The sequence below is a fragment of the Conger conger genome, chromosome 14, assembly GCF_963514075.1.
Source record: "Conger conger chromosome 14, fConCon1.1, whole genome shotgun sequence".
In the NCBI taxonomy this organism is placed as follows: Eukaryota; Metazoa; Chordata; class Actinopteri; order Anguilliformes; family Congridae; genus Conger; species Conger conger.
Window position 1 is genome coordinate 34645985 of NC_083773.1, and position 20117 is coordinate 34666101.

Consider the following 20117-nt stretch of genomic DNA (forward strand, 5'->3'; position numbering starts at 1 on the left):
CTAGCTTCGTATTAAAATTATATTAGAGTCACCTTCTAAATACATTGAGCCCAGCACTATTTCACTGTGGGTGAAATGCTTGAAATGTGGAAATAATGACTGAGAATTCTCCTTAATAACTCTGTAGCCTACTGAAGACAACAAATAATAATGAACAAGATTACGTCTTATTATAAAGAATAATACATTTGCTACTGACACTGTTTCCACTTTACCACACAGTACAGTATCAATACGAATGGTATGCGACTCTCCAAACAATCGGCGTTGGCTGCTGTTTCATCCAGCGGAATGTTACTGAGGAAGCCTGCGTTTGCAATACGGGCATATATAGCTGTGGGACAGATTCCTTTGACATTGCGCTGGTCGAGGAGGGACAATTTCAAAGTGTTACAAAACAGGGGAAAATAATTGAGAAAACAAATTGTTCCCCGCGTCTTGGCTGCAATAATATCTTATTGTAGCTTACGTTAGGGGAATCATGTATCGGCGAGTTTTTCAGTCCAGCATTAGAAGTATTAGAAACGTCTCAGCATCCAAAGCCACATTTGGAAAGGTAATAAGCTAGCTAACGTTAGCTGACTTGTTATTTGCTCTCATAATTAGCCTGTACGAAGTGAGCTTGTCATCTGTTTATTAACGAGCTAACGTTAACTATTGGCAATCAGAGTTTGTAGTGGTCGTTAATGTTCCAAATGTTTATTTATCAATTTCGTGTTTTAGTTAATTGCACTATATTTGTATCGCTGGCTACCTAGCTAGCCAGACACGAACAAGTACAATCAATGTGATCGTGAGCAATAGGGCTAAATTAATCAAATATGTTGCGATATATGTGCTCCAGTTGGAGATTTCTATTAACTCGTTGGCTAATCAGGTTATATTTCATTATAATTGGCTAAAGACAAATAACAAACGGACTAGAAGGTCTTGTCGCCCTTGCTCCTTGTAGTTAAATGTTATCTGAAAAGTTAACGTAACTTGACTAACGTTAGTTTAGACGAATTACCTTTAGTGCAAAGCTAGATGTATAGGTCGTAAGTTAACAGTAATATGTCATGCAGTCATATGCAAACTATATTGAACTGTGGTAACACGTGTGTATCAGATAAATAGATAACGTTTGCTACTACAGGTTACTGTATCATGACTACCTGCCCGCCCGCCAAGATCATAATAAAGGGGATAATAATGTCTAACCAGTTAAGCTTTGAAAATGACCTCTTTCAGGCAGTACCCATTGTCCTAGGCCTTGAGACAAAAATGTGTAATCTGCAGGTCTCATATACCGTTACGTTTTTTTCTTGTGCAGGCAGTGGAACTAGAGGCATGTGCATCACGAGCTTTAGCGATCTCCCCCTCCAGCCCCTCTCAGACACAGTGCCGGACACTACACAGCACCGGAAAGGTAGGGCACGTGAACAATGAAGATTTTGGGGTTTGCGGAACATTATTTGCCAAAACTGTTTTATTGCTGCTTCTTGGTCAGTTTCTTATCCGATTAGTCTACAAGGGTTCATGTTTTTATCTATGTGGTCACTTCTAGCAGTTTGAACAACACACTTTCCCTGATTAGGGTTTTCAGCACTCTTGTCCCTGATTAGGGTTTTCAGCACACTTGTCCCTGGTTATGGGTTTGCTTAATGTAATTCTGACTTATAAAAACATATTTTCTTTCATTTCTGCAAGGTTTGTCTGGATATTTTTTTTTATCTTACTGTACACCTGTAGAATAATTCAAAAGGTGACTGTGATTCTACATTATTTTAACCTGAAAATATTATGCATGAAATACACCACTAGAAAAAAAAGGCTAATAACTAGGTAATATGCAGTGCTAACAACACTGTTTATTACCTAGCTGCAAAAAGAATTCTGCAATTCAGTATCACTGTTCCTGAAAAACCCTGAAACTGATGTGTTGAAGCCTTGGCACTGCAGCAGAATGGTCGCCCAAAGTGGATTCAAGCTCATTGGTTCTAATTGCCACAGCCAATGACATTTCAACGTCAGCGTGTTCACAGAAGGGGTGGGATAAACAGTGTTATCATTTTAACTGTTATCATTTTAAGTATAGATTATTGAAAAGTATGTCTGTCTGTCTGTCTGTCTGTGTACACGTGTGCGGTTTTTGTCCCTGCGTGCATGCGTGCGTGCGTGCGTGTCTGCTTCTCCGGGTGCCAAAGCGAGTAACAGTGGCGTCTCTCTGCAGCTCTGCTCCGTTAAAGAAACCCCACAGGCCACAGAGGAGGAAGTGGGGGCCTTCACCAAGCTCATCGAGGCCATGGGCTTCACCGGACCCCTCAAATACAACAAATGGGTAAACTCTTCGGCTTCGTGTCCCCATCGCGGTTCATAGCGCTCCGGCTGCTCCAGGGGAGAGAGGAATGCGATTGGCTGCGGCTGATGTTGCGGCTCATTCGTCTCGCTCTCTCTCCGTCAGGGGGACGGCGAATGGACCGCGTTTTTCGGTTCAGGCCGGGACATTATGAAGGCGGTTACACCCTGGAGGATACATAGACCATTACAGACCTGATCGCCTATAAAATCAATTTGAATAAAGAAGGCTCTGTCGTTTTGAATTAGTTGCCTTTAGAAACCTGGAACGCTGAATGCAGAGCATGTAACGTGTTGCTGTCTCTGATAGGCCCGGCTGACTGGCCTTCCTCCTCGATCTCTGTAATATTGTGAGGAGAGGGTGGGTGGAAGGGTCGAGGTCGAGCTGTTCAAGGCCCTGAAATGACCGTACGCACCACGCGACCGACCGCTGTACCCCGAGCCGACTCTGGCTGGCCTCAGTGAGACTCGCCCTGGGCTCGCATTCCTCCCTCCTTACGCCCGCCAAACTCCGGCTTTTATAACGTGCAAATTTGAGTTGTGTGTCCATAGTGGTCAAATGTAACAACGGTGGCATGAAAAAATGTCTTAAAAGTATACTATACGTACTTTACGCTAGTCAAAGTTCAGTTATGTCCCAGTTCAGCTACAGCCAAAGTCAGGATTGCAGCTTATTGGCTAATGGTGAAGATACTCAGGAATCTATTGGTTAATGCTGAATAAATGTTTCCTTCTTGTCCTGCAGAAAATTAAGATTGCTGCCTTGCGTATGTACACATGCTGCGTCGAGAGAATCAATTATGATGACTTCTTTGAAAGTAAGTTTAAACGGACTTGGGAAAACCTTACTGGGGCATTATGTGACCTTGTTCATTTGGAAACTGACTGGCCAAAGACTTGATTATGTTATAAATGGTAACTAGTTCAGGGATGGCCAATAAGCTTTCAGTGGCTATTAAAATTTACTGCTCAAGGCCTCTAGCCAAGGTGACCAAACACCAAAGGGATATTTGTGACGGCACTGGGGTAACACTAAACCCCATCATACCTGATGTATGGGTTTTACGTTAAGGGTGAGGCATTTTATGATTTTCCCAGAACGATAAACATGCAAATTTGTCTTCGAGTTTACCAACAGCAGTAAGACCTGGTTAAAGACATTGCAGGGCATTTTGTCCTGCGTTGGCTCTTTGACAAAAAAAGCTTTTTCTTTTTTTCTACCATTGACAGGCAACTCTAACCTTTCTGTCGCCATTTGTGAGATTGTGGAATGGTGGTGGTGGGGGGGATGTGCTGGTGGGGGGGGGGGGGGGGGGGTTGGTAGGACTCCCAGACCAGGAGGTGCGGGAGGAGTTTCTATCTGGGGTCTGTGCCCTGATTTTAGGGGAACATTAGCGAACGTGACTCTGGTGGATCTTTAGCAAAGTCAGGAGGGGCTGCACTGTGCAGTTTTTCTAGTTAAAAATAATCGCCAAGTCTCAAAGTTACCAACACAAACAAAAATGTTTAAATGCGCCTATTGGGAAGGTCTTTCACTGGTGTAGTGAAATATTTATGTGACACTTTACAGCTTGGGCATGCCGTTTTGTTAGCGGGGGAAAAAACAGGTGTAAACTCTGGTGGTTTGGACTAGAGAGCTTGGAGTGAACGTTTTGGGTTTAGGAATAGAGACTGACACTGTACTGTGTGTCTGTGGATTATGTGCTCTCATGCCTGGGTCTGTACTGTGTAGTGGTTTATGAATACACGCTGCATATATTCTGTGTTGTGGTTTATGAATACACGCTGAGTATGTTCTGCGTAGTGGTTTATGAATACACTCTGCATATATTCTGTGTAGGGGTTTATGAATACACGCTGAGTATGTTCTGTGTAGTGGTTTATGAATACACACTGCATATATTCTGCGTAGTGGTTTATGAATACACGCTGCATATATTCTGTGTAGTGGTTTGTGAATACATGCTGCGTGTTCTGTACAGTGGTTTATGAATGCACACTGAGTATGTTCTGTGTGGTGGTTTATGAATATGTTTTCGATTAGTTTTGATGCTGGTCCCTTGCCCACAGAATGTTCCCTCCCAGACACGCTGAACTCCTGGTTCCTGGTGGCGCAGCTCCACGTGTGGTGAGTACCTGATACTGGCGGTCCCAGACATGCCAAACACTCCCTGACCACAAGAGGTCTGTTGACATTAGGGATGCTCCGATATGAAAATTCTGGGTTTATCTCTTGTACCTCTGCAACTGACTGCCCAGGAGTGACTTTCTCCTTCTTTCAGTGTGTTTGCATAAAGTGTGTTTGTAAAATAGTTTTTTGATCACAACAGGCTAGCCAGCTGGCTATAATGCCGTTTTTCCTTCTGACACGATATTTGTACAGTTGTCTCTTGCAACCCATGTTTGCTTCTAAATCTCTCACTGGGAGCCAGCTTACTTGTGTGAGGACTGGGGGGGGTGGGGGGAGGGGGGGTGGGGGGAGGGGGGCTGAGTAGGGGCCACCTATCACTCAGAGCGCGGGAGCGAGGAATGGGAAAGCCGTAATTTAAATGCGATGGGAAAGCCCAAACCGATACGGTTTCATTGCCGCGGTGAGCGTTTACGGCTCTGAGGGCAAGGCCGTACGGGAACGTATCCGCACGTCCGACGCAGATGTCGTGTGGGGTAGAGCGCAGTGGGAATGCCTGGCCGGCAGCCATGTTCTTCCTCCTTCCCTCATTCACCGCCGGTTTGACCTCAGCCGACACGGGTTTAAAATATGGCCTCGTATTACCCAGCATGCTGTGGGAGGCGTTTCTGTCGCAGTGCAGTGTTCTGGTCTTGCATGCGGGTGCTTTGTGCTCAGGGGGCTATTTCAGTGTGGTATTATAACTCATCCTCTTAGGTCCAGACTGATTAGGGGCTTTTAAGGTCTGTGAAGCTGAGCGTTGTCTTGGTAACTGCAATTGTTGCCTGGACGTCACATGACATTGCCAGCATTAGAGATTACAGGTTCAAATCGAGAGTGAATTTGAGTGTTTTACTCAATAACAGGTCTCTACTCGGGACTTGTCTATGCTAAATTGCTATGAGTAAAGGTGACTTGGGTCGTGTCTGTGCTAAATAGCTAAGGGTAAAGACTCTGGTTGTATCTGTGCTAAACAGCTAAGGGTAAAGGTGACTCCGGTTGTGTCTGCTAAATGGCTAAAGCCTGATATATACTTCTGAATCGAATCTACACAGCGTTGCCTAAGCGTAGCCGCGTTCCCTACGGCGTAGGCTACGATGCATAGTTACATTTCTGGGGAGGTGTGCCGTAGGCGTATGCCACAGCCTCTGTGTAGATTCGATGCAGAAGTATAAATCAGGCTTTAGGGTAAAGACTGAGGACGTGCCTGTGCTAAATGTCTAAGAGTAAAGCTGACTCGGGTTATGTCTGTGCTAAATGGCTAAGAGTAAAAGTGACTCAGGTTGTGTCTGTGCTAAATGGCTAAGAGTAAAAGTGACTCAGGTTGTGTCTGTGCTAAATGTCTAAGAGTAAAAGTGACTCAGGTTGTGTCTGTGCTAAATGTCTAAGAGTAAAAGTGACTCAGGTTGTGTCTGTGCTAAATGGCTAAGAGTAAAAGTGACTGAGGTTGTGTCTGTGCTAAATGGCTAAGTGTAAAAGTGACTCAGGTTGTGTCTGTGCTAAATGGCTAAGAGTAAAAGTGACTCAGGTTGTGTCTGTGCTAAATGGCTAAGAGTAAAAGTGACTCAGGTTGTGTCTGTGCTAAATGTCTAAGAGTAAAGACCCAGGGTGTGGTTGTGTGTGTGGTTGTGTGTGGTTGTGTGTGGTTGTGTGTGGTTGTGTGTGGTTGTGTGTGGTTGTGTGTGGTTGTGTGTGGTTGTGTGTGTGGCTCATTGTGTTAAACGGATGTGCTCCTCACTGCAGGATGTGGTTGTGTGTGGTTGTGTGGTTTTGTGTGTGGTTGTGTGTGTGGCTCACTGTGTTAAACGGATGTGCTCCTCACTGTAGGATGTGGTTGTGTGTGTGTGTGTGTGTGTGGTTGTGTGTGTGGCTCACTGTGTTAAACGGATGTGCTCCTCACTGCAGGATGTGGTTGTGTGTGGTTTTGTGTGTGGTTGTGTGTGGTTGTGTGTGGTTGTGTGTGGTTGTGTGTGGTTGTGAGTGGTTGTGTGTGTGTGTGTTTGTGTGGTTGTGTGTCTGGCTCACTGTGTTAAACGCATGTGCTCCTCACTGCAGGATGTGGTTGTGTGTGGTTGTGTGGTTTTGTGTGTGGTTGTGTGTGTGGCTCACTGTGTTAAACGGATGTGCTCTTACTGCAGGATGTGTCTGGTGAGGATGAGGCAGGAGGGTCGCGAAGGGAAGTATATGTGTCGCTACATCGTCCACTCCATGTGGGAAGATGTGGAACAGAGGAGCAAAATCATGGGGGTGAGTACCACACCTGCACCCGCAGTTCCATCAGCTGAAGCGGTTATTACCATTCATTTAGCCAACAATATTATCCACAGCAACTTACAGTACAAGTGAACATCGTTCCCATTATCACCATATCTGAGTAATTGTGAAAGGTATTGGTTAGACACCTTTTTATTTTCATATTCTTTATTTCTCACCTTGAGCCGCCTGATTTGTTTTTTTTGTTATCGTTCTTGTGCTGTACACTAGCTAGATAGGCTGTACATTTAATATGGTTTTCCCCCATACAAACAAAACGAAAAAAGACAATGCAGAAATGTCCAAAACAAACATATGCGAGTCGATATTCAAAGTGCATACAAAAGAATGATAACAAAATGGATGAATCCTGTTGGTAAAACCTGGCAATATAGTAGCAAAGCTCTGAAACTCTAAATAATAGTATAATTTCCTCATAAAGATGAAGAGAAAAAAAACCTGGCAAAACAAAGACAATGCAGGCTTGTGCAGCCTGTGCCCCATCGATCATAAACATCCACTCCTCAAATCTCTACCCCATAATTCCCCATCTTTAGCCCCTCATCCGGCCTACACTGGACGAGAGTGCAGCTGTGCTGTGTTTAGCTCGCCTCGTTTCGGTAAACTGTGGGCAGTCTTCCTCATGGTTGTGTCTCGTCCTCTCGACGCTGAGCTTTGAGTTAGTGCTACTGCACACGTCGGCTGGCTCCCTGCCTCCCCTGGCGCCTCTCGTGCGCTTTGACAGCCAGGAGGTAGCGCTCAGATCCAGCCCCGGAGAGCTGTGCCACAGGCCAGACGCGGCGCTAAATGTGCTCCTCTGTGTTCGGGGGTTACTCAGAGCTGGGCTCCGGCCCTGAACCACGGCCCACGCAGGATCGGTGGCCAAGGCTAGCCGCCGCGCGCTCGCGCTCATTCTGAGGCTCGTTCAGGGGAGGGCGCGTTCAGGGAGGCACGTTCAGGGGAAGGCGCGTTCAGGGAGGCGCGTTCAGGGGAGGGCGCGTTCAGGCGAGGGCGCGTTCAGGGGAGGGCGCGTTCAGGGGAGGTGCGTTCAGGGGAGGTGCGTTCAGGGGAGGGCGCGTTCAGGGGAGGGCGCGTTCAGGGGAGGGCGCGTTCAGGGGAGGTGCGTTCAGGGGAGGGCGCGTTCAGGGGAGGTGCGTTCAGGGGAGGGCGCGTTCAGGGGAGGCTCGTTCAGGGGAGGCGCGTTCAGGGGAGGGCGCATTCAGGGGAGGGCGCATTCAGGGGAGGGCGCGTTCAGTGGAGGGCGTGTTCAGGGGAGGGCGCGTTCAGGGGAGGGCGCATTCAGGGGAGGGCGCGTTCAGTGGAGGGCGTGTTCAGGGGAGGGCGCTTTCAGGGGAGACTCATTTCAGCTGCACTCCGTGACCCGGCCAGATCTGTGTAGAAGATCTCAGGAATTTGTTCCCATCCTTGAGCAGAACATGTTTGCTTTTGGTCCTAACATTTAAAATCGCCTTTAACCTACAAGATAATGATGTATTTAAACAGGAAAATAATACAATTTAATTTACCACCACAAAATTTCATATGTGAAATGGATTTAATTCAAGCTCACTTCTGATTGGCAGCCCAATGAGCAGATGCACCACTGATTGGTTCCAATGTAAATGGTCTTGCTATTTGCAAGTAGCACTGCTCTCTCTGTGAGTGATGCCTACTGCACACTGCTCCCTGTGAGTGATGCCTACTGCACACTGCTCCCTGTGAGTGATGCCTACTGCACTCTGCTCTCTGTGAGTGATGCCTACTGCACTCTGCTCTCTGTGAGTGATGCCTACTGCACTCTGCTCTCTGTGAGTGATGCCTACTGCACTCTGCTCTCTGAGTGATGCGTACTGCACTCTGCTCTCTGTGAGTGATGCGTACTGCACACTGCTCTCTGAGTGATGCCTACTGCACTCTGCTCTCTGAGTGATGCATACTGCACTCTGCTCCCTGTGAGTGATGCCTACTGCACACTGCTCTCTGTGAGTGATGCCTACTGCACTCTGCTCTGTGAGTGATACCTACTGCACTCTGCTCTCTGTGAGTGATGCGTACTGCACTCTGCTCTCTGTGAGTGATGCGTACTGCACTCTGCTCTCTGTGAGTGATGCGTACTGCACTCTGCTCTCTGTGAGTGATGCGTACTGCACTCTGCTCTCTGTGAGTGATACCTACTGCACTCTGCTCTCTGTGAGTGATGCCTACTGCACTCTGCTCTCTGTGAGTGATGCCTACTGCACTCTGCTCTCTGAGTGATGCCTACTGCACTCTGCTCTCTGTGAGTGATGCCTACTGCACACAGCTCTGTGAGTGATGCCTACTGCACTCTGCTCTGTGTGCTGCAACCCCATCTTCATCTGCTTTCCTCATCTGAATGAAATCGAAAAATACACAAGGCAGACTTCTCTCCTGTAAAATAATAAAATGTGCTTTTTGTGTAACGATACTGAAAGCATGAAAATGGGGAAATGTGCAAGTTACAAAGCACGAATGAGAGAAGGTGGAGAGTGAAATCACCGGCGTTCTCGTGCCACCGTCCAGTGGCTTTTCCATGGTGTAACGCTTCTCTCTGGGGGACTTTAAATCAGAATTACATTTTCTGCCTGATTTTTATTAATGCTGTCATTGGGACCGTATTCATGTTTATGCTAATGTATAAATATTTATGTCATTATCGATGTTATTTAGTGGAGTTGAGGAGTGTGGAGCCCTGCCAAGGAACTGCAGGCTAATCCTCAGGTGGAAGGCACACAGTGCGGATTTTATTGCTCTCTTTAAACCATCAGCCGCCTCGGTTTGGGGAAAACGGTTAGACTCTGTTTGCTAATAATGAGCTGATGCAATCTCACACTGGGGGAGCTGATGGGCCTCCTTGCAGCCTGGATGCTGGCCCCCCTCCTTCCACACACACACACACACACACTCTCTCTCACACACACACACACACACACACACACACACACACACTTTACAGCCCTGTCATGCCACCCCACGTACCCCTCTTAAACGGGCTACTGCAGGGCCTGCCTATGCGCTGGTGTGCAATGGGTGGAGGGGGTGCCTTGGAGTGGTAGCATTGTGGTGCAGTGTTGTAGTGGTCAGGTAATGTTGTGGTGGAGTTGTGGTACGGTGTGCTGTAGTAGGTTACATTAATGGTGTGGTAAGCTGTGGCCTGTTAGTGCCGTGTTAGAGGTGTGGTATGGCGCAGGTGTGGTGTAGTCTGGTACATTAACGGTGTGGTAAGCTGTGGCCTGTTAGTGGTGTGCTTCTGCAGATTGCATACAGAGGTCACAGGGGCAGGAGAGATAGAGGAATGTTATAAAGGAGCTCTGTTAACGCCAGAGGCCGTGCAGCCCTGTTTATGTAGGACCGCAACACGACTCAGCTGGGCCCGGTCACGCACACGCACAGGCACATCGGTCACGCACACGCACACACACATCGGTCACGCACACGCACATCGGTCACGCACACGCACATCGGTCACGCACACGCACATCGGTCACGCACACGCACATCGGTCACGCTCACGCACATCGGTCACGCACACGCACACGCACATCGGTCACGCTCGCTGCACACGCACATCGGTCACGCACACGCACACGCACATCGGTCACGCACACGCACATCGGTCACGCACACGCACATCGGTCACGCTCACGCACATCGGACACGCACACGCACATCGGTCACGCTCGCTGCACACGCACATCGGTCACGCACACGCACACGCACACACACATCGGTCACGCACACACACATCGGTCACGCACACGCACATCGGTCACGCACACACACATCGGTCACGCTCACTGCACACGGCCTCGATGCTCCGCACAGTCGCCCGCTCCGCCCCCCCACTCCGGCCCACGCCGGTGTTATTCCTGTAACCTTACCGCTGCCGGAGCAATAACAACATTCAGGGTCTGTGCTGCACTGCCGCTTCTGACCTCCTGTTCTTCCTCAGCCAGCCAGTGCAGCCAACCGACTGACTCCGGTGAGAGAGGCTATGGATAGCGTGATGGAGTGGTGTGGAGAGATGTCGTCACTGTCAGCCGGCTAATATTCACCGTTTTTTTTACATTGATGATGGCGAAACAAAGTTTGAACTTTAAATTGCAAAACTACTTCAAAATCCCAATACGAAAGAGGAGTAGATGCGCTCGCATTTCTAGTTATGGTTGGAAGTTATATTTTTATTGTTTCAGGTTGCAACCGTTAAGCATTTAAACTGTATGAATTCAGTAACCATTTTACCTAAGTGCACAAATAGTAATTTGCATACATTTCCCACTGAATACACTGGCTTCAGTGAGGCAACCATTGAACCATACTGATCCTTTATTCTCCGCTGTATCGCTATGGAGTGTCCGTGGCGGTTCATGTTTTCATAATAACATTGCTATACCCCCGTTTTTGGAGTTTGGAGTGTTTTTTTTGGGTTTTTTTAACACTGCATACCATATGGAGATGTGGCAGTAATTTGTTTTTAATCCCAGACTTGTGTACAGGAAGCTGCAGATATTAAATGTACAGAGAGACTGGTATTCCCATCTCTTTTGTGAAAGGGGAACCAACCAGCGAGAGGTTAATTCCCATCGGGTTAGCAAGGCCTGCTTCACATCGGTGCATTTTTATAATTAATATTCTCGTATTAATACACTTCTGTTCAAGGTGCGTAGAGGAGAACCGTGCACCTCCTGTAAGTTATTCTTTCCAGATAAGGACTCATCTGATGGATTGGTGACCTGTCCAGGGTGTATTCCTGCCTCTTGCCCAAAGCAATAGGATAGGATAGGCTCCAGCCCCCCCCCTGCGACCCTGCCCTGGAATAAGCGGGTTAGATAATGGATGGATAAGGGCTTAACTTTGAGACTCTTCTCTTGCCTGTGGCAGCAATGTACGTAGTTTAAAGGGCGGGTGAACCTGCACAGCCACCAAGACTTTGACCTCTCACAGTTATGTCCCCTGGGGATTCTGGGTAGGAACACATTTCGACCTCTGTCCAGTGCAGAGTTAAAATGGTTATTTTTTAACCAGGCGTTAACCACCTTAAGCATTTTCGTTTGATTAAGAATTGTAAAAAAAAAAAAAGAAGGCAGTTTTGGGAGGAATAAGTGAGCCGCGGGGGAGGCGGGAGGCGCCCCGGTTTGGGCGTTTCGCGCTAATTGCGCGGAAAGAAAGAAAACACTTGTCGCTGGCCGGGCGTTGGAGCGGCTGCCAGGTTTTCCCATGTGTGGAGTGAGGCTACACGGAGAGGCCGCTAAGCAGGCTCCGGAGCAGAGCGGAGGGGGGGGCTGTTAGCACAGTAACATAAAGTGAGATATGACACTAATTTCAAGCGAAAGGGCGACACCGGGCCTGCGTGTGATTGCTGGGACGTATTAAATATCGGACGAGATGGAGCTGTGTCGGACCCCACCTCTGGGGCTAAACGCTGCCACATGTGCGTAATTACCCACAGGTGCCTTTCGCCACGTCCACCGCTGCCGCGCGCGAAAGGCCTTAACTGATTTTGAGTAAACAAGATAATTATGAAAATTAATCAGGAAGACTGGGGGGGGGGGGGCTCAGCCCTGCACCACTCACTTGTGTTGGGCCGTTTTGGACGAGGCGTTTTAAGTGTAGTCGTGTTTACCGACCCTCTTACACGAGCGGAGGTGCCATGAACATCGCGTTTGGCCGGAGTCGAGGGGAGAAAAACGCTGATGCGCACGGTTGTCATCGGGGAGGTATTTTACCCCCTTATGTCACGTCGTACAGAACCGCTAATAGTTTTAATGTATGTAACCTAAGGTCCTAATCGCTAATCAGAACAGGCTCGGAGGTGTCTTTTCCACACCACCTGACCTGAGGTGTTGCCCGCAGTTTCCAGTGGGGGTGAAGATTTCTGCCGTTTCTCTGTGATTGGAACTTTCACTTAATTCCCATGAGCCTTCACTTTCCATCCGGATTCACCGACCTGCGGGCTGTCAGCCTGCTCCCTCTGCTGGCCATGCAGGGGTATTGCAAGGGGGGGGTCAAGCAGTAACACCAGTCATTTGTCTTGCTTCATCTACTTTTGTCTGTACAAAGCAGGAGACCGGCTTTCCTGTGTTTGTACGGTGTCATCCTCTCATGTGTTACTTGACTACCCTGGTTTCCGTCTCCTTAAGGCCTTAACGACGGCAATCACACCACAGATTTATGAAAATGGACAGGACACTGGATATGCGGACGTTTCGTGGACGGGTGTTTTAATGGAAGTCAACTGCTCTGACTATTCCACGGCCAAGATGTGGTGCTGTAATGGAATCAGTGATGGAAACGTACACAAATTATTGCCATTTTGGCCTGGTTCTAAAAACACATCGAATTAGCTGCTGGCTTCTTAGTTGGCTCCCCTGTACATCTGAGCACAAACCTTTTCTGCCGCTCAAACTCCTGCTTGTGTAGGTTTAATGGTGGATGTTAGTGTTCACCCTGGCTAATGGACCGGTGCAAGTTTCTGTAGGCAAGACATCTGTGTGCAGCACTGCTTAGGGGACATTATGCAAAAAAAATCGGCCTGGAGAAAACAATTTGTTTTACAGCGGGGGGGAAAAGTCCCTGGGCTTGACGTGGAAAATGTGGTCACATGTAAGAAAGCCAGGAGCCCTGGTGTGTTTATCCAAAATAGTGTGGTAACCAACCCCCGGACGGGGCAGCGTAGCTGGGCCTCACCGCCTGTTTCCTCTGACGCAGATCGATGCCGTCCAGCGCAAGGAGAGCATGAGGTCCATGACGGAGACTTTCTACGCTGCTATTTTTGGATACGATGAGGTAAGCAGAGCGGTGCGGGCTCTCCGCCGCCCCGGCTGTGCGGCGTCACAAACACTCCTCTCTGCAGTCACCCCGCTGGACATGTGTGACTGGAGAAAAACTGGAGCTGTCGAGCGTGAACTGGCAGGGCCACAGCTGCTGAGCGCTGTGTGTGTGTGTGTGTGTGTGTGTGTGTGTGTGTGTGTGTGTGTGTGTGTGTGTGTGTGTGTGTGTGTGTGTGTGTGTGTGTGTGTGTGTGTGTGTGTGTGTGTGTGTGGCAGCTGTGGAAAGTGGTGCTGTGTTTGTCGTACTGTCTGGTATAGTAGTGTTGATCATACGGGCTGGTGTTGTAGTGTTGTGTTGATCATACGGACTGGTGTTGTAGTGTTGTGCTGTGGGGCTGGTGTTGTAGTGTTGTGTGGGTCATACGGGCTGGTGTTGTAGTAATGTGTGGGTCATACGGGCTGGTGTTGTAGTGTAGTGTTGTGTGGGTCATACGGGCTGGTGTTGTAGTGTTGTGTGGGTCATACGGGCTGGTGTTGTAGTGTTGTGTTGTGTGGGTCATACGGGCTGGTGTTGTAGTGTTGTGTGGGTCATACTGGCTGGTGTTGTAGTGTTGTGTTGTGTGGGTCATAAGGGCTGGTGTTGTAGTGTTGTGTGGGTCATAAGGGCTGGTGTTGTAGTGTTGTGTGGGTCATACGGGCTGGTGTTGTAGTGTTGTGTGGGTCATAAGGGCTGGTGTTGTAGTGTTGTGTGGGTCATAAGGGCTGGTGTTTTCTCTGCAGGGAGTCCTGTCTGATGATTGCGTGTTGGCAGCGGCGCTGTGGAGGAACCTGTTTAACCGGCAGTGTGAGGACCCCAGACAGCTGGAGCTGTTGGTGGAGTATATCCGAAAACAGGTGAGGGGTCGTGAGAGGCCTGGGCACGTGCTCACTCGTACACACAGACACACAGACACACAGAATCCCAAAAATACACTTCCGGAATACATCCAGAATCTGTGACCGAGTCATGTTACCTACGATACCCCGTCTGGTTACCGACCGTTAACTTTCCCTGCTCAAATTTCTTCTTTTGAATATCCTCACAGCAACGGTTTCCCCTCAGTTGACTTCAGAATGAACGCTTTAATTGTCAGTTCTGATTCTCTTGTCTTAAGGCCAACTGATGCAAGAGATGAACTGATAGCCCCTGAAGATGGTGTGATTCTGACCCGAGGTGTCCATTCCGCCACTGGGTCTAATTGGTTTTTTTATCGACCAAAAGAAAAATTAATTGGGTATTTCAATGTAGATAATGAATCTGCTTTTAGTGGTCTCCCACTTTTTCTCTCATAGAAGCCCTTCAGTCCTCCTTCAGTTATGATGAAACTATTACAGCCATTAACACAATCTTGTGGAATCATATTTTTTATTACAGTTGGAATGTAGCGTTCAAGTTAAAGGTGCATGCATACTTTTTTTCAAATAAATAAACTGGCAAAGAATGTCAGTTAAAAACGATGTCATTCTGTCCCCGTAAGAGTACATTACGTTATGTATATACACTCACTAGTGGTCTAGAGGAAAGTGATAGTGAGAGGATGGCTAAAATGCTGCCCGAAGATGTGTCCATTATGTAATTTTAGCTGCCACCCCACATTTTAGCTAGCATTGCGGTGGGAGGCAAATTCATCTGATATATTTATATAACTGATAACCTGGACACATTTTCATTTTAAACAAAACTAAAAATAATTTTGTTTTCGTTTGTTTTTCCATGTACAGTTCCCAAATGGTAGTAGTGTCTCACTGAATAGGTAAAATAAACCGAAACATCAAAATTGTATACAATATCCTTCTCATGTAGACATTTAACAATACAATCAAGCCCATATGCGTTAGTCCAGGTGCTCAAATATAGGCATCTATCATTATCAGAATGTGTTGATCATAATTCTTATTTAATCTAAACACAGAACATTTTTTATAAGCCTTTTTTTATGCCATTACCACTCTTGATCAGAAACACTGGTCACCCACACAAACTAAACTAATTCAGTTGCATGAATGACAATTGGCAATCCAGCACTGGCAACCGTGTATTGTGAACAGCAACAGTTACATTAACACGTACACATTTTTGGCTTTCACCGTTGTCCGCACGACATACACTGTGCCACCACTTTTTTGGCAAATGAGAATCATAAAATGTCCTTTTTATGAAAGTTTATCATTTGTAAGCACTTGGAGGTGTGATACTGCATGTACTTTCTGCATGAATATTCACTTCAACATTGGCGGCCCAATTGGCGGTCGCATTGTAACTGCTTATTGGTTAAAATGTATATGCCATACTAATTACACAGTAGACGGTCTCCAAATGACCAAAGAAAGCTCTTTGTTACTTTCAGGATTTAAAAAAAGTTCATCTCAAATGAATAAAATGGGCTTAATGTCATAATTTTTCTTTACTTTGGCTCTTTATGTAAAAGATTATAACTGACAAAATATTTTCATTGCACAAGGCTCTGAGTTAAAAAATGAGTTCTTAAGTTCTAGGCCAGTACTAAAGATCTCCCATTACATGGGGTCAAATGAATGATTGGGAAGGACACGGTAGGGACAACCACATTGATTAAATGTTGTTCAGACGATGGAGAGTACCGTCCACCAGGCCTGGAGCCTTGAGAATGACGTGCTGGAAGCTGAGAAATTAGCCATTTGCCGTGACGGAGAGAAATGGCAGTGACTCCTCCACATCGAACCTGAAAAGCATTTACTCCATGCCAGTGGAGTAGCATAGCGCAGTGAGTCAGCTGAATGCTTGCTACTAACTACTCGAAAGCTATTTCTCGAAACGTTACCAAAGAACGTACCTGTACAGAAGTATTCCGAAAGTACCAAAGCTGTGAGGAGCAACCTCTCCCCAGTAGTCGCATTTTAGAAACGGAATCACGTTCCCATCCCCCGTCCCGTTTCAAGTGCACCTTACAAAACCACTCGTAAGCGGACTTCCCCACATTATTGGGCTCATGCAGTGTACAGTATAGTATAGTGTTCCTATAACCAGTAATTTACCCGCGTCAACCTTGCCAAACACAGTAGCCTAAATTGGATTGATTTTTACACGATTGACAAACAGTCTGATTTTACCGTGTCCCTACGTAGTCCTCTATCGAGTGGGAAACGACAGTTTTGAGCGGGTTACAGGCTAACAGGCCGTTTACTCAGCCTGTAATGTGCGTCTATGGCCGGCGGTTAGCGGGGATGCTGTCGTAGGGAGCTTCATGTAATAGAGTGAAGGCTCTTACTGCAGGCGGCAGGGGCAGTTTCTCTGTGTCTGTGACGGCCTGCTCATTTCCAGACTCGTCAGGCTGGAAGCTGCACCAGCGGTATTGATGCGTCCTTATCGGTTAGCTTTGCTAGCAGCCGAGGATACATTATTACCCTTGTTATAAAAACAAAACCTGGACCGACAGCGCTGGTTCCCATCGCTACTATCAGATATGTGTGCAGTTCTGTGCCGTATTATACTCGTCTTTGATGTAGTGTAATATAGGCTTCTTCCTTTTTTTAACTCTGTTTTTCATGTTTTGAACTGTAACAACAAGCTAATTCAGAATCATCTCCCTGGTGAGAGACTACTCTGCCTATCTGCTTGTAAAAGTCAGTTATTACTGGAATGTGTTTTTGCAGCTGTAAATGTCTCAGTGAGAGGACTGAACTACACATGTTCTGAATTGTGTAATATGTGTAATACAGCCCACGTGTGACCCCGCCCTCCTCACTCCGATCGCAGGCTCTCTGTCATTTTCCATGGCCTGTGTCAGAGACTCCCACGGCCGGCCTCTCTAGTGTTTTTGTGGCGGCTTAGTGCCTGGCACAGCCGACCCCCGAGGGGCCACGGGTAACAGGAGAGCAGCCGCGCCCTCTTCTCCTCTCTTCTCTTCTCCTCTCCTCTCTTCTCCTTTCCTCTTTTCCTCTCTTCTCCTCTCCTCTCTTTTACTCTCTTCTTTTCCTCTCTTCTCCTCTCCTTTTCCTTTCCTCTTTTCCTCTTCTCTCCTCTTTTCCTCTCTTTTCCTCTCCTCTCCTCTTCTCTTTACCTCTCCTCTCCCCTTCTCTCCTCTTCTCTCTCCTCCCTCATCACTGCAGCTCCCAGATGCCTCCTCTGTGTTTTTTATGTTGGCCAGTGATGGGAAATGGCAGCACTTGCAGAAGCACCTGTAGCCGACGCAGCCCGTGCCGAACATCGCCCCAGATTCCTTAGCCATGCGCTCTGTCGCTCCAAGCCAACACGGCTCTCCGCTGTAGCCGTGGGTGCTAATGCGTTCCAACCGTGGTCATGAAGGCGTATCCCTGCCACAGTTGCGATTTTGAACACTCCAAACTAACGCGGTCAATGTCTGAAGAACGCGGTCCTTCCGCGGTTGCACGTTCCAGCCACATCTTGAATCACAATACGGGATTAATCCGCCCGTGCGGCCATTCCTGCCAAACTCTGGTTGAGCCGGGATGCCCCCCACCCCAATTAATCAACATCCCAGCTGTGCTGACCGTTATGAGCGGACCCTAGCGTTTAATAGACCTGGTGTTTCTCCCTGGGAAAACAAATAAACAAAGGGCTGTGTTTCTGCACTTTGCGGGGCTTCAGAGGGCAAGGGGCTCGGAGGAAGAGGGACAGAGGGGGGAAAGGGCAGTAAAGAAAACGAGCGCTTAATCACGGCTGAAGCCTTTTCATCACAGGTGCAGCACATAAAACGCGGCCGCGCCTGATGACAGACTACAGAGGAGGAAATGGCCGCCCGGGCCCTGGGATGAAATCACGTACAGTGGCCTCTGGACTGGCACCCGCGCTCACCATTACTCACGCTAATTACTTTCACCGAATACTCCTTCCATGAGCTCAGCCAGCTTCTTTAATTAAGACTTCAGGCCTCACTCTGCACCGGTGAAATCTGTTGTGAGCAATTTAATCCTCACGGGGAGAGTGACACCACCTTTACCGGGGTCTCTGGGGCTGTGTGCACCGCCATCTAGTGACCGATTCTGGAACTGCACCCTGCTGTGCCTTGTTCGGTTTTGAGCAGGCGGAAGTCAAGAAACGCTGATGCGTTTTGATCAGTATTCATATTTGTTTTTTTTATTTCGGTTTGAGCACAGAAAAATACATTTTATTAATCAAATGTATTAATGATAATAATAATATTCACAGGCAACATGAGAAATTCAAACCTGATGCAGTTGAAAACAATTCCTAGAAAATCTCAAGACGTCCGATCCTCCTCTGTACTACTCTTTATGAAGGTCATCTCAATTCAGTATATGGAAATTCTGGAGCTAAATAATCTCACTTAAGTTACAGCGTCAGCAGTGCACCCTGCATCGCCTCTGGCACCTGCATATCGTGTCATTATATGAGCCCATCACATCGGCATAATCCCAGTCCATCGACCAATGCTGAAAAGCAGCTATGACCCTGATAACCCAGCTAAAACTCAAAGCCATTTTTATGTAAAACATTACCCTGCTAACGTCATTAGGAAGTCCTTCAGCCACTGTAAATCATGTGATAACCAGTTAACCAATCAGAAGGGCCAGCTCTGGGCTCATGCTGTTCCGTGTCGCTGTCCCCCCCTCACAGATGCAGTTCATCGACGCTCTGGATGGGGACGACCTGCTGCTCACCGGAGAGGTGAAGTGGCGCCCCCTGCTGGAAGAAAATGCCCAGAGCATCCTGAAGGTCCCCACTCCCACTTATAACGACACGGGGCTCTGAGACTCTCGCCGCTGTGTTGGACATTCTGTGAACAGGGTAGACATCAGGACCTGTTCCCCTCCTGATCTCCCCTCTCTCTCTCCCCCCCCACCCCCCCTCCCTCACCCTGCCCCCCCTCCTCATCACTCGCGCGACTGGCAGGGAAAACCGTCGGCCTCATTTCCCCTCATCTCTTGAGAGCAAGAAGATAACATTTTTGGGATTTTGCACTTTTCCTGTTTGAGCACTCAGAAAGGACTTTCGGTATTTATGTTTTTTCTGCTTTGCAGGTGCCACGATATTTATGGACGTTCACACAGCCCGTTTTGTACACACCCTCTGTCGTCTTTGTTCTGTGCAACGGTTCCTTGTTTTTTGTGCTCTCGGAAAATTATGGGAAATGTTTGGCCTCGAGGACCATCGTTCTGTATTGAATGGGGCTTTCCTTTTAAATGAAATAAAATGTTTTCTGGGTGTGAGCCAGTCATGTTTCCAAAAGGAATATCCGCCTCCCTTACTTCCAAGGAACACATCTAGCTTTGCTGTTGAATTTCCAGTGAAACTCTGTAGGTACCTGTTGCATATTTGGCTCATTGTAGGTACACAATAATCGAATGCCACATGACTGGAAGCAGAGGGCAGGGTGTCTCTGTTGCCCGGCTACCTCTGTGGTTGTGGCAGTGAATGTTGGTCTCCATGAGAACGGTCGGTGTGGGGTTGCAGACGTGCAGCCAGGCCATGAAAGGGTCATCCATATTGGATTTCCTCGAGCTCGGAGCAGGCAAAGGGAGGCTGTGGTGCAACATCATCCCACCAGGGGGCGCCAGTCCTCATGACAGAC

General features: G+C 47.7%; 1 protein-coding gene across 1 annotated transcript; it reads left to right on the forward strand.

Annotated features, from left to right (window-relative positions):
• The first annotated feature begins 325 nt into the window (after positions 1 to 325).
• LOC133110338 (ubiquinol-cytochrome-c reductase complex assembly factor 1) lies at positions 326 to 19774 on the forward strand. The gene is made up of 9 exons (XM_061220355.1): positions 326 to 556; positions 1313 to 1408; positions 2213 to 2320; positions 3083 to 3155; positions 4408 to 4465; positions 6643 to 6751; positions 13484 to 13561; positions 14326 to 14439; positions 19163 to 19774. The coding sequence occupies exons 1-9, from the start codon at positions 482 to 484 to the stop codon at positions 19295 to 19297; spliced, it is 846 nt and encodes a 281-aa protein (XP_061076339.1). The 5' UTR covers positions 326 to 481; the 3' UTR covers positions 19298 to 19774.
• Positions 19775 to 20117: the final 343 nt, after the last annotated feature.

What these genes read in the sequence shown, in the direction of transcription:
- LOC133110338 (XM_061220355.1), top strand. Translation starts at nt 482, where the DNA reads ATGTATCGGCGAGTTTTTCAGTCCAGCATTAGAAGTATTAGAAACGTC. An exon ending in CCAAAGCCACATTTGGAAAG is followed by an intron (nt 557 to 1,312) that starts GTAATAAGCTAG and finishes TTTCTTGTGCAG; the next exon opens with GCAGTGGAACTAGAGGCATG. An exon ending in CACTACACAGCACCGGAAAG is followed by an intron (nt 1,409 to 2,212) that starts GTAGGGCACGTG and finishes GTCTCTCTGCAG; the next exon opens with CTCTGCTCCGTTAAAGAAAC.